This window comes from Mesoplodon mirus (genome assembly GCF_964341445.2).
Source record: "Mesoplodon mirus genome assembly, chromosome: 12".
In the NCBI taxonomy this organism is placed as follows: domain Eukaryota; kingdom Metazoa; phylum Chordata; class Mammalia; order Artiodactyla; family Ziphiidae; genus Mesoplodon; species Mesoplodon mirus.
The window spans coordinates 92,409,674-92,423,649 of record NC_138988.1 but is presented as its reverse complement, the minus strand read 5'-3'; the positions used below and the strand labels follow the sequence as shown (position 1 = coordinate 92,423,649).

The window sequence follows — 13,976 nt, the reverse complement described above, 5'->3', positions numbered from 1 at the left end:
CACAGTTGAATCCCTCTGGCCGGCCTGTAGGTTCTGTTTCTCAAAACCCCCTTTCCTGGCATCTTCCCTCTGCTCCAGGCTGCACTGGTTGATCCCGGGGACTCCTGCAGAGCTGTCCTCCCAGCACTCCTCCTTACCACTTTCCAGGCTTGGGGTTCTTATTTCCTAGATCCCTCTCTTTTTTCTTTTTTTTCAATATTTATTTTTAAAATTGTGGCAAACAACACATAACAAAATTTACCACCTAAACTACCTTCAAGTGTCCAGTTAAGAGACATTAAATACATCCACACTATTGTACAACCATTGCTACCATCCATCTCCAGGACATTTTTATACTGCAGAACCGAAACTGTGTACAACTCCCCCTCCCCCAGCTCCCAGCAAACACCATTCAACTTACTGTCTCTCTCTCTCTGAATTTGTTCTAGGTACCTCATCATATAAGTGGAATCATAGAGTATTTGTCCTTTTGTGACTGGCTAATTTTGCTTAGCGTAATGCCCTCAAATTGCATCCACGTTGTGGCATGTGTCAGAATATCCTTCTTTTTTAAGACTAAATAATATTCCATTATATGCACCTATCACATTTAGTTTATCTGTTCATCTGTCATGGACACCTGAGGTGCTTCTGTCTTTTTTGGCTATTGTGAATAGTGCTGCTATGAACCTGGGTGTACAAAGATTTCTTTGAGAACCTGCTTTCAGTTATTTTGGGTGTATACCCAGAAGTGGAATTGCTGGATCATATATTAATTCCGTTTTTTAGTTTTTTGAGGAACCACCACACTCTTTTCCACAGCAGCTGCACCACTTTACCTTCCCACAAACAGCACACAAGGGGTCCAGTTTCTCCACATCCTCTTCAACACTTACTATTTTCTGTTTTTTTATAATGGCTGTCCTAATGGGTGTGAAGTCAGCCTTTCTTCTTTCTTGATTTACTTCTGTTGAGAAATGTTCTGCTGTTCTGATTCCTAATCCTTTCTGTGCCTTTTTTTTGCATTCCTTATAATCCTGGAGCTCGTGTCCTTCATCCTCTAGATTTTTTTTACTCTGCTCATTTCATTCCTACAATTTTTCTCTTATTTCTAGATCTTCTATTTCATATATTGGAACTGTTGAATTGATTATCTAATCTTCTTTGCTGTTACTCTTTGCTGTTTTTTATATTCTAAACCTTGAGTCGATTTTTTAAACGTTGGCTCCTTTACTTTATGAGCACTTTCTTGTTCTAAGAGTATTCCTTTTTGGTAGCATTTTCTTCTTGCTTTGTAACTTGCTCCTTACATGGCTCCTGAGTTCCTATTTTGTTTACTTTAGTCTTTGCCTCCCATATGTCCGAATGTCCAGTCCTTGACTGTTCAGATTTGAGTGAGGCACTTTTTAAAAAGCCAACTGAAAGTTCCAGCAAGCTTGTCAACTGGAGGTTGGGGGCCCAAACATCAGGATCTATCTATAGCTCTTTTCTCTTAGTTTCTCATTTGCATGATAGAGGCTCACCTCCTGGCATTCTGGAAACTCGAAGTCTTACTCTTAGTTATACTTAATTGCATTTTGTTTGGAACCTTACCCCTGCCCTGTACCTCAGAACTCCTGGGGGTTGCAGTAGGGGGAGTGGGGAACCTGATGAGGGACCAAATTGCTCTTCAAAGTCTTTTTTTTTTTTGGCCATGTTGCATCTTCGTTGCTGCTCATGGGCTTTCTCTAGTTGCATCTAGTGGGGGGCTACTCTTCATTGCAGTGCGTGGGCTTCTCATTGCCATGGCTTCTCTTGTTGTGGAGCACAGGCTTGAGAGCACAGGCTCAGTAGCTGTGGCTCAGTAGTTGTAGGCTCAGTAGTTGTGTTTCTTAGTTGCTCAGCAGCACGTGGGATCTTCCCGGACCAGGGATCGCACCTGTGTTGCCTGCATTGGCAGGCGGATTCTTAACCACTGCACCACCAGGGAAGTCCCGCTCTTCATAGTCTTTTAAACCAGTCCTCAGTTTTTCACCCTTGCCAAGCCTCTGCCTCCAAGATGGCACCAATGGCTGAGATTTATAAAGGATTTTTCAGGGTGAATTGGTTTCCCTTTGCTATTTCCCACCCACCCCCCACATCCACCCAGTTTAGCAGAATAAAGTGAATTCTCAGCACTCTTTGATCTGCCTTCATACTTTGTATATTGTAGTTTGGGATTATACAGGTCTTCCTGGTTCATCTAAAATACTGTTTTTAATTTTTTCCCTTCAGGGTTTTTGAATTTTTACAAAAGAATGTAATTTTAAAAACAGCTGTCTTTGATTCCTCCTTGGCCTGTGAAGAGCCAACTTTGTAGGAACAGAGCATAATGGTTGCATTCCAGGCAACAGCTGTGAACTGCTTCCAAGAGATGGCCCTATTAGACTAATGTGCCAAAGGGTCATGAACAGGGTTTGGAAGTTTTTGACTTTCCTTTGCTGCTTTGACACAGTTGTTACCTCATCTTCTTATAAAAGCCATTTCTTTTAAGTTTCTGTCACTCTGTGACTCTCTCCCCCTGTAATTGTATTCCTACTGACCTCCTGGTCATTCCCCCATTTATTAAAGTCTTTGGCACCTGGATGTTTTCCATTCCATTCATCAGTTTAGGTGACATGGAACCTAAATTAGTTCACGTGGAACTTCATCTGTTTCTTATCCTCCCTTTTCTATGACCTACTCAACTCCCATTTCAGCTACTTTTCCCATAACCACATCCCAGACCTTGTCTTTAATACCTAACGGTCATTAATTCAAGTTTCCTGTCCTCCTGGTTTGCTTATTCTGTTCCCACTATAACCTCCTTGAAAGTGAGGTTCTCCTGTTGACAGTCCTCACCTTTTGTCTTTTCCCTTCCTGTTGAACTGATCTGTCCTTGGAGTAACCCACCTCTTTCTGTTATACCCATCTAGCAAAATTCCAGCCGTGGATGAACTGTGATTCATTTTTTGTGCTTGTTTTACTTATCACTGATTTTAACAACTAAGATTGTCTGATGGGAGGGGACTGTGTCTTATTATCCTTAACTCCAGCACATGGCATACATAGAAAATATCTTAATGAATGTCACACAGTACTTCATGGGAGCACTGACTATATTGTAGAATAAATTTGGTGAAACATGGTGCTATGGATGGGTGAGTAGAGTGTTCATGTGAGCACACAGGAGCGACAGCAATCTTTATTTTAGGAGGATCAGAGAAAGTGTAAGTTTGTATTTACCTTTTGATTTTCATCTAAATTCTTTATACATGATCTCATATTATACATTTGTTTTTTTTTTACAGGCAACAAACAGGCATTTTCCACAAACTGTTACAGGGGCATATTTGAGTGGTGTTCGAGAAGCAAGTAAGATTGCGGCATTTTAAACAGAATTTATCTGGACCCAGCTTTCTTCTCCCAAATGGGAGTCTGAAAAACATGTTAAACCTCACTTTGATAAAATCAAACAAAAAATCCTCTGGGTAGCAAAACTGAAATGTTCTAAGGCGGCATGGTAATGTAAACCCATTTTACCACTCTGAAAGCACTAGCCCCAAGAATCCTTCTGTAAGCACTTATATTTAATGGCATTTTCCATAGGTCTGACTAGCGCTAAATCTTCCGGATCTCAGAATAAGGCAGAATATAACCTTAAATTAAGACCTTGGATATGATCCTTCCATGGCTGGAGATTCCCTTTAAATCTGACATTTTTTTTGGCTGACCAATTTTCACACATTGAGAAACCAGTCAATAAAGCAGGATTAAAAAAAAAAAAAGCCATGTACTTTTCCTCTATGACAACTTATCAGTATCTTTGCCAATGAGCCTTAAGATTTTTATATACCTCCAATATTGAGCTTTTACTTAAAATTTAGATAGAAATCTTTCCTTTTTGAATACAGCACAAACTCTTCAAAGGTAAATGAAACTTCTATTTTATATTGTACATATTTCTTCCCATTGGGTGTTCAAAAGAAATTTAAATTCAAGTATCTTTTATAATAAAATATTTTAGATTTGTGCACTCATTGGCAAAACAGCAAAATTTTCAATTCCTTCAACAGTACATGTTATTGTATCACTGAGAATTGGGAAGAGATAGTGTGGTCTTCATACTTTAGACATAGAATATGGCTATTTTTCTGTCATGTTTGGGTGGATGGCACACTTTAAATAGCCTCAATTTTGGCAACCACTAGCAGAAGGATCTCGTCAGAATAATTAAAGCCTCTCCCCACTGCCTCTTTTTAGAATAACTGATTACGTCTCTAGGAATATTTTTTATAGAATTACGTTTTCAGTATTCCATAGGCAGGTCCACTGGAAAACTGCAGAAAAATGTGTAATATTGTGGTAAATATTACACATTTTATAAGCCATATCTTAAAAGCCTGAGTACATGGTAAATATTTACTTTTTCCTTCTTTCACTCATGACAAGAAAAAATAAACATTGATTTCAGGGTCTTCAGGATGCCCATCTTGCCATGAAACTTCAGTTTACAGGTTAGAAATATGGGTAATTTATGTGCTTTTGTTTTAAAAAGTCTTTGAATAATTCTTTCAATATATTGGTCAGCTTAAAAAAGGACTCAAAATGACTTTAAAACCACTTTTCAAAATATTAGGTATTTTTAAAATTTAAAGTCAGCTTATAAGTAGAAATCGTATTTTATAGAAAGAACACACGGTGAACTATAGACAGAGCTGAGACACACCTCCCTCCCCAGCAAAGTATTATACAATTGAAAGAAAGCAAATAGCAGTATATTGGTTTCAAGGTTAACACAGGAAAATGTTGATATTTAGGTTATCTGATGAGACCCATTGGGTCTGATTGGGAAGTATTCTGCTTTCAAGTGTTTTATGTATTAAAATGTTAAGAGAATAGCATGTGTCGAGTGATAAATGCAAAATATTTTAAGTTGAAATGGTTCACAGTACATTATTACTTTAGTTTCTGGGCACTTAAACTTGCTATAAGCAAACAAGGGGAAAACCTACCTAAATAAAGTATGGTAAATTTTTAAAAAAAACCCCTCATTTCCTGTCTCAAGTGACATCACCTAACATTTTGTTCTTTAAAGAACCACGGTACCTTTTCTTGAGTTGAGTATGTTTTTCACTGCTGTCTGAAGATTTTGTAATTGAGTAGCAGTGAATATACACAATGTTTTAACTGCAGACTGTGAACCGCTGATTGTGTAAAACTGCTTAATAAAACTTGTTTTTCAAATACAGTGTGCACTATAGTGGTGAATGCACACTCTTAAGCAGATACATCTTCACCACAAACTTTCACATACACCAACTCAACCCCCTCAACCTTTAAACACTCTTTAGACTTTTTAGGTCCTAGGCATTATTGTATATCCCTTTCAAGTAAATGGTCACACATAATTGTTAACTTTGATCGACTTAGTTTTGTGAGAGGACTTCCAAGTTTTCCCTAGTGATTTCTTTGTAATGTATTTAATTCAAAGTAAAATTGGTCAGTTACCACTGATGAGCACTCCAAATTATATAGGCTGTGGGGCTAAATCCATTTAAAAATCTCTATTCTGAAATACATGTTAAAACATCAAATGCAAAGAGACAGAGGTGGTGATTTATTGTTTTTATTGACAAGGTTTATAGGAACAAATTAAATATTTAAAACCAAATGCCAATTATTAAGTCTCATTTAGTTGTTTATTCCATTCATTTGTATTAAGTATACCTTTCTTTAATGTCTTAATAACTTTATCAAGAAACAAGTCAAACCTGTGAAAACACCTGTTAAGTCAATATATATCATTTTTATATATTTCTGTTCTATGATGCAAAGATATTTTAAACACTCAATGGTTTATCAAAGGCCGAATTCTTGTATAAGCAGCATGTTTTATTTTAAAATTGACATAATTTAATAAACCGATTAAGACAGTTAATTTAAAAGACAAAATTAGTCTCATTCAGGAATGGTCCATATGTTGATCACCCAGAATCCTAATTGGCCAAAATTTAAAGCCTAACACCCCTGATTCCACAAATATGTTAAGTTTCTTTAATGTTAAAAATAAGTCTATTATCACTTTTGAGAAATACTTTGTCAGATACCCACTACTGTCTACACATTATCTTAATCTGGAATTACAACTGGTACTTTCACCATAATTATAAAGGTGGGCCAGGTTTCCTGTAAATATCAGCATTTTATATGGGCAAAAGCAGTTAATAAAAATCAGATCATTTATTATAAGCGAAATGTGCTTCTAATTAATCCAACTCTCCCAAATTTTTGAAGTTTTGATGTGTTGATTTTGGTCTATCCTCACTATAAAATGTATCTACAGACACTGCTGCAGGGTTAACACTAAAACTATAAATTGATGACACTTCCAAGGCAAAGCAGAGAACTATCTGTTCCTTCAGTATTTTCTTCACTGAATTCTGACTTTCACTGCTCCGTCATACCATCTGGCTGAACACTGACATTTCATAGTTTATAATAACTGTAAAGATACGTACTTATATGAGTTTAAAAATTGATCTGCACAAAAGAAATAAAAAAACTTTATATACAACAAATTCGTTTTTAAAAATACAAAAATAACATCTGTCACTCTTGTCATGCTGACAATTTGACATATATACACATGCAGGAGAAAAGTTCCGATTCAGTCATCTGGACGGCTGAAGCTTGTGTATTTTTAATATGATGAACACACTGCCACTGAGTTTTCACACTGACAGATGTGTATTCAAAATATTTCATATGCTAAATACTGCAATAGTCTCTGCATGTATAAATGCCAGTTATGATCGTTTCTGTTCTACGATTAAAAGCATGTCTTAAGCTAATATTACGCGCACACTAAAAACTACAACAGTTCAAGAATCTATACTCTTATATAAAGAAATCCAAAATGTACAAAATACAACTATAAAAGCAAGAGACAATTACTGCCATGCAAAAATTTAAACTAAAAACTGCATAGAAATGCAATTTAAAACCGCAAACGCAAATTCACCTAACACTCAAGATAAAAAGGTCAGAAGGAAGTTCTACCAACACAATGCTTGCAAAAATTTAGAAAAGGAAATACATTCTCTTTGCTGGTATAATGGTATAAATCAGATCTTTAAATCCATGGGTACAGGTCATCTGTTTCTGTCCTCTTAAGAAATTAGCTGTAATGAAAGAGAAACGTTATTTCCTCATACCCAACATACAATAGTTGGAACACATAAAACCTCATTATATTTTTTAACTCCTATTTTACTACTGTGACCTTGGGAAATCAGCTGGGCTCAATATAAGACTACAGCTACTGTTCATCTTCTCCTGCCTTTAACTGGTGGACAGCAAGGAACATGTGCTCAAGTGGTTGTATGAACTCTGAGATGCCCAGCTACCCATGTACACTGAACCCACATCTTCATCTGAGGCCAGGTTTTGTCACTAATGTTCAAACTTTATTTTTAAGCTCTAAAATGGGAATGAAAATAACTATCTTTCCCATTTTGAGGAAATCTGAGCATCACATGTGATATTTACTGACATAAATATTTTGAAAAATACACAGTATTTGATACACATAATTTCTTCTGTCTTATAAGCCCAAAATGATCAAAGTTCGAAAAGTTGGACATAGCTACCTCTTTAACAGTTGTTTTTATGAACTCTTTTCTTTCAGTTAAGTCATAAGCAGGATAATTTTCATATACCTATAGTGAAAAGGAAAAACAATGTTAAAAGTGGATTTAAAAATCCAATAATATTCTCTGTCTTTGGATAATGAAGAAATGTGTGCTATGCACAAAGAGCTGCATGTAAGTTTGTTTTTTGTTTTTTTGTTTTTTTTTTTTGCGGTACGCGGGCCTCTCACTGTTGTGGCCTCTCCCGTCGCGGAGCACAGGCTCCGGACGCGCAGGCTCAGCGGCCATGGCTCACGGGCCCAGCCGCTCCGCGGCATGTGGGATCTTCCCGGACCGGGGCACGAACCCGCGTCCCCTGCATCGGCAGGCGGACTCTCAACCACTGCGCCACCAGGGAAGCCCTGCATGTAAGTTTGAACAGTACGTTCTAACCACCAGTGGTTCACCATGTAGCATTCTACAACAAATGAGTAGTTTTAATAATACTGTATATAGAGCAGTAAACTAGCATGAACACATTCTCAGTGTTTTATAAAAGTGGGAGTTTCAGTTGAACTAACAATAAACATGGATGAGGAAAACTTCTAGATAGACCTTAGGTTAAATGGATTAAATGCTTGATATTGGTAGGTTATCTATCAGATATTTTAGGTATCCTCTTATTTTTTCTGTGACATCATCTGACACTACTTATGATTCCTGAACTTCAACTCTAATGAATTTCAGCCTCCAGACCACTGCTCAATCCCCTCCCCAAAGTTGTATCATTGAGTCCTGCACTCCTAAATTTTTACTTTCTAAATTTTCCGACTTGATACCTGCTGCTTCACTTTACAATGACTTCTGGTCCTGAACTGCCATATACACCAAGCTGGCTTCACTCCTACTGTCTAATTCAAGGTCAGCAAATGTTTTCTGTAGAGGGCTAGACAGTAAATGATTTCAGCTTTCCAGTGACAGTTTCCGTCACAACTACTCAACTATGTCATTGTAGCATAAAAGCTACCATAGCCAACACTTAAAGGGATGGGTATATGTCTGTGTTACAGAGGCCCACAGGCTGTAGTTTGCCAACCGCTGCAAATATAGTCAATCATTTACATTACTCTAATTGTTTGCCCTTTGTTCTTTCTCTGCAAAACTCCAACCCTTAATTGGTCTAACTACCAGCTTTTATATGGTTAAATTCTGTGCGAAAATGCAACAAATTTGAAAAGAATGATTCCATTTTATCAACTATACTTGAATAAAGTAAGTTTAAAAAAAAATGGTCCCACTTGGTATTCAATGTCAAAGCCTCCCTAGAAATCCCAAGGATTTCTAATCAGGTCCCCCTTACATTCTCATCAGTGGCAATTTCATCCCCTTATTCAAGCGTCCCACACTCCTGCTCTCAGCCAAGAAGCCATTACTATGAATTCCTTCAACTTTCTGACATGCCTGTTCTCCTCCAGTTCATTTCTGTCTGGATTCATCAACAGTCCTGTTTCCTCTAACTCTGCAGGGACCCAACCCTCAATGCTCCTGTACCTTCGTCTTCTCCTTTCCCAAAATTGTCCCTTAGCCTAACGCATGCTTCCACTCCCCTCTGACCTTAAAAAGTATTTTATCAACTTGTATCTTCCCCCAATTTAATGACTAAATCAGCTTTCACTTTCCTCACTATTAATTCTCGTCCTCACTATTCATTCTCAGTCCAAGGGACAACCCTGGCATTTACCACCCTTCAAAGTTGCTATTATGTGAACAACTGCCTCTTAATTGCTGAGTCCAAAAACACCCTTAAGTTCTTCTCACCCGACCTCTCCCTCCATGTTATTAATAATCCCCTTAAAAGTACACAAATGTGTTCACAGAAGCCATCAAAGGAACAGAACTAGTCACCCTTCCAGCTTCCCTTCAGTCTGCCCGTGTCCCCCTCCCCAAAAGAAAACCAGTTATCAAGTTGCCGTGTATTCTTCCAGACCTTTAAAAATGAGTTTATATACAAACATACAAATATGTCAATGGCAATACAGTTTTTCTGTATTTACACAAATAGGGAAATACCTCTGTTTTAAAAATTGGACAATACCTGGAAGGTTCTTCCATGTTCTTCTGAACTGCTACACAGTTCATATTCCAAAAAAGATGGATGTACAGTTTAAACATTTCCCTATTGATGGCCATTTAGGTGGTTTCTGACTTTTCAGTATTACAGACACACTTAACATTACTGAAATCATTTAGTGCAGACGTGACTATGTCTTTAGGATAGAGACCTAGAAATGGAATGGCTGGGTTAAAGGGTATTTGCCATTTAACTTTTAATATACTACCTAATTATTCTCCAAAGTTATTACAACTTAAAGGATGAGAGTACGTTTCCCTATTCCATTGACAACCTTGAAAACTGTTAATCTTTATAAAGATTTTGTTAAAGCTAATAAGCAAAAGTATTTCCTTTTGATTTCTATCTTCCTCATTAGTAGGGAAGGTTAATGTTTTCACGTTTACGGGTCATTTATATTTCTTTTCTGTGACCCGACTTTCCACAGCCATTGTCAACTGTCCCATGTACGTTAATTACCTTTTCTTAGACAGGGAACTACCCCTCCCTGCCCCTTCTTGAAACTCTCCTCGCTTGGCTTTAACAGCACTATTCTCTCTGGCCTTCCTTCTACTACTGACTCTACAATTTCTTACAACTTCCCAACTCTTTGATAATGGTCTCCAGGACTCTGTCCTTTGCCTTTCTCATCCTTTACCTTCTTCTCTAGGCCACCTTATCTTCTGGTTTTAACTCCCAGCAATATCCTAGTCTAGGTTTCTCTCCTACCTTGGAGAATTACAATGTTCACAATTTCTCCCACTTGGATGTTTCAAATACCCCATCTTAAAATGTCTAGAACAAAACCCATCTTTCCCTCAGGAGGTGCCTTTTGTTCTACTCCCTACTATGATTAATGCGCCCAAGCCCTTACACCCACACGGAGCAACCTGTGATCAGGCTCTCTTGATTTCAGACTTGGATTACGGCAGCCCTGTAACTCTGATTATGATGTAAAGGTTTCCCTTGACTCTTGTCTCATTCTTCACCAGTCCGTTCTTCTTGATGCGTCTAGGATGACCCTTAAAAAATAAAAATCTTTTTTTTTTTTTTTTAAGGGTCATCCTAGACTGCTCCTGCCAAATACCTTTCAATAACCTACCCTGCCTCCCAATTCCTCATTAGCTTCAGGGAGAAAAATCAAACTCTGTAACAACACATATAAAATCTGCAGAATTCTTTAGTATTCTCTCCTAACTTCTGTGAAGAATTCCTTCCAACTCTAGTCTTCAGCCAAATTAAACTGATGACTGACTATTCCTCGCAGTCATTATGTGTCATGTTTTATGTGAATGTGTTGACGTTCCTCAACTGTATGAAAGCTGAAGCTCTAAGACCTCTTCCAAGATGCCTTTTCAGACTCCCCCAACCCCCATTCCCAAGCAGGTACCCTCTGTTCTGTGGTGGTGTGGCACCCTCTGTACTCTTCTAACACCGCTCTCACACACTGTACTAAGTGACTAAAACAGCTACCTCTTTCTACCCACTAGATCACACAAGACCCCTAAAGCCAACGAATGGCTTCTCCTGCTCCACCTCTAACATCTATCCCAGTGCCTGATATGCAGCAGAGGCTCAGCGAATGCTGAATAAGAAAAACAGTATGTCTTAAAAAAGTAAAGAATATTCCATCTTTGGTACATTTCAAATTTTAATTTCATTTTACCATAAGAAACTAGATTTTAAAACCTTCCAATTTTGATCTACAGTATGGAATCGCTACAGAATCATATTCAAGACTAGATCATTTCATTTCCTGAGAAGCATCAGAAGAACTTAAGAGAAGTTTGAGCTAAGAACCTAATCTATAACATCTCATTTATCATAGTAATATTGAAAATAAGGTGGTCCACAAGATCCTGCTTATTTAAACTAACATAATCTAGGGATGCATCAATAAAAATAGTTGCTAGATCAGGAAAAGAACATCTCCTACGGAGTTTGAAATGTATCACCTTAACTTTAGTCACTGTATACATTCAAATGTTATTTATGAAATGACTCCAATAGGACAGAGGTTTTGACTATTTTACTGAAAGTGGTATCCCAGCACCTGTAAGAATGCCTGGCATGTGGTAATTCAATAAATATTTGTTCAATGAATGAATGCACATAAGAATCTAGCTTCCAACTGAGGGATGGGTGAAAGAATTTTTCAAACAGAAGCAAAATGATCTCAGCATTTGTCCAATTACCTCTTTGCAAATCTGTTTCATTGTGACTTCCTCCAAGTTAGCACTGGCCAATAATTTCTTTACTGTTTCCTTTAACTCTTCATCTGTAGGAGGCTTCTTCAATTTTTTAATTAAAGGTTCATCATCTGAACTATCCTCAGATTCACTTTCTAAAAGTAAGACATTTTATGACATGAAAATAAATTTTTCTTATATAGCAAAGTAAATTAATATTCAAGACAGATTAGGAAGAATTCTATAAGTGTTCATCAGATCCTTGAAAAGGTATTAGATTAAAAAAATTATGAACTATAAAAAACTGGTATACTACTTTCCCCCCTCAAATGTTCCTCAGAGTTTACCTATTTTCCACACATGCTTAAAAACTGTATTATAAAAAAAAAAAAAAAAAAAAAACCAAACTGTATTATAGCATATAATGTGTATCTTTAGGTTGCTGAAAATGTGTCATTTCTAACATACCTTTTTTGGAACTATTTTGATTCTTCTTGGTGGTACTGCTATCTGCCTTCTTAACATTAGCACTTTTTACAGATTTTTTACTTTTAGAAGTGGCTTTCTGTTTGGGTTTTTCTCTTTTGGATGTCTTTTTTGGTGGCTGTTGGAAAGAAAAACAAAGTACATACATTGATGAGAGATTACCTGCGATCCCTCAACTCCTCCACACCCCACAACAATATGAGAGAAAACTAATGTATTCAATATCACCAATGAAAATTTATTACTAATTATTAATTTTTGAGATGACTAATACACTCAATGAACTTAATTTTATCCCAACACGAGACTAGTAGGTGAGGTCAAGAATCAAACATTTGAATTATTAGGTGCTCACATTTATTACACACTACAGATAGAAAACTGTCTACCCGTCCCTTAACTAAGGTCTACCCCATCAGACCTTAGTTAATATTGAAAAAAACTCTAAAATACAGGTACTATTAATATTCTGTTATTTATTGTCAGTCTCTCCCAACTAAAAGGTAAGTTCCACGAGGACAGGATTTTTTTGACCTTTTTGTGTTCACTGACATATCCCTAACTCCTAAAACAGTGCATGGTGCAAAGGAGCTGCTCAAAAACTATTTATAAATGTATGAGGAAACGAAGGCTCAGAGAGGTTTTGTCCGGTCACATAATAAAATAAAGAAGTGAGATTCAAACAGATCTGACTCCAGAACTTGTTTTCTTAAACACCAACTCACAGCTAATAAAATAAAAGCAAAGTATACACACACGGTTAGATTAAAATGATAAAATTATAGTTCACTGTAGCTTTGTCTTAAGCAGAGTCTATGAAATTAGGAAACGTTAATTCTTCATTAACGTTCCCAAAGGCAAAGTACCTGTATATAAGGCAAGTACCTCAAGATAACTTAAAATCTCATCTTTACACACCAAAAACACTGCAAATCACTTTTGACAGAATGTTTCTCCAAATGTTTTATACTCTGAATTTCAGATGACCATCAAAATTCAACCTTTTTTTTTTTTTTTAAAGGACAGAGACATTATGTTGAACTTAAAGAAAATTAAAGTACATAGACCAACCTGTTCTAAACTTAGGTGGGCTCAGGCTGTTTCTAAGTGCAGTTCATTGGATTTTAGTGCTTGTCTTTCCTTTTGCTACACTGCCATCCACTGAACAGTTACTTAAGTATAGTATCACCCTACACTACCTCAATAATACACTGTTGGCCGGGAACTAGCTAACCTATCTAGTTTAACTGCGACTAAAAAAATGCATTTAAGCAGTGTCAAAGGGCCAACATGCTTCTAAAAATAAAGTCTATAAGCTTCACCTATGGATTTTTGCTATTTAGAGGCCATTTATACTTTTTTCCTAATTCTCAGAGGTGTTCCAGACATAGGGGTTGCCGGAAAGGCATCAATGGTTCATCAATTTTCTATGACTAACCTGAACTAAGTTTTAAGTTTATTAAGCATGCACTTAATTCCTAAGAACCACACGAGGCTCTGAAAAGAAATACTAAAAATTCATAAGTTCTGTTGATACACTTAATACACAGAATAATGACTATTATATATCACTCGTTAGTC

General features: G+C 36.9%; 2 protein-coding genes across 6 annotated transcripts in view; one reads left to right on the top strand and one right to left on the bottom strand.

The window, feature by feature from the left end:
* The window catches only part of KDM1B (lysine demethylase 1B), a 57,338-nt gene extending 51,871 nt beyond the window's left edge, over positions 1–5,467 (top strand). For all 4 annotated transcript variants that reach the window (XM_082639063.1, XM_082639062.1, XM_082639065.1 and 1 more), the window contains one exon: positions 3,291–5,467. In XM_082639063.1, coding sequence (XP_082495189.1) covers positions 3,291–3,374 — 84 coding nt within the window. In that variant the 3' untranslated portion in view covers positions 3,375–5,467. The remainder of the gene's footprint in view (positions 1–3,290) is intronic.
* A 125-nt stretch (positions 5,468–5,592) lies between these two features.
* DEK (DEK proto-oncogene) overlaps positions 5,593–13,976 on the bottom strand; it is a 29,949-nt gene continuing 21,565 nt past the window's right edge. For both annotated transcript variants that reach the window (XM_082639066.1, XM_082639067.1), the window contains exons 8-11: positions 12,378–12,513; positions 11,916–12,064; positions 7,632–7,700; positions 5,593–7,163 (exon numbers count right to left, since the gene is read on the bottom strand). In XM_082639066.1, coding sequence (XP_082495192.1) covers positions 7,152–7,163; positions 7,632–7,700; positions 11,916–12,064; positions 12,378–12,513 — 366 coding nt within the window. In that variant the 3' untranslated portion in view covers positions 5,593–7,151. The remainder of the gene's footprint in view (positions 7,164–7,631; positions 7,701–11,915; positions 12,065–12,377; positions 12,514–13,976) is intronic.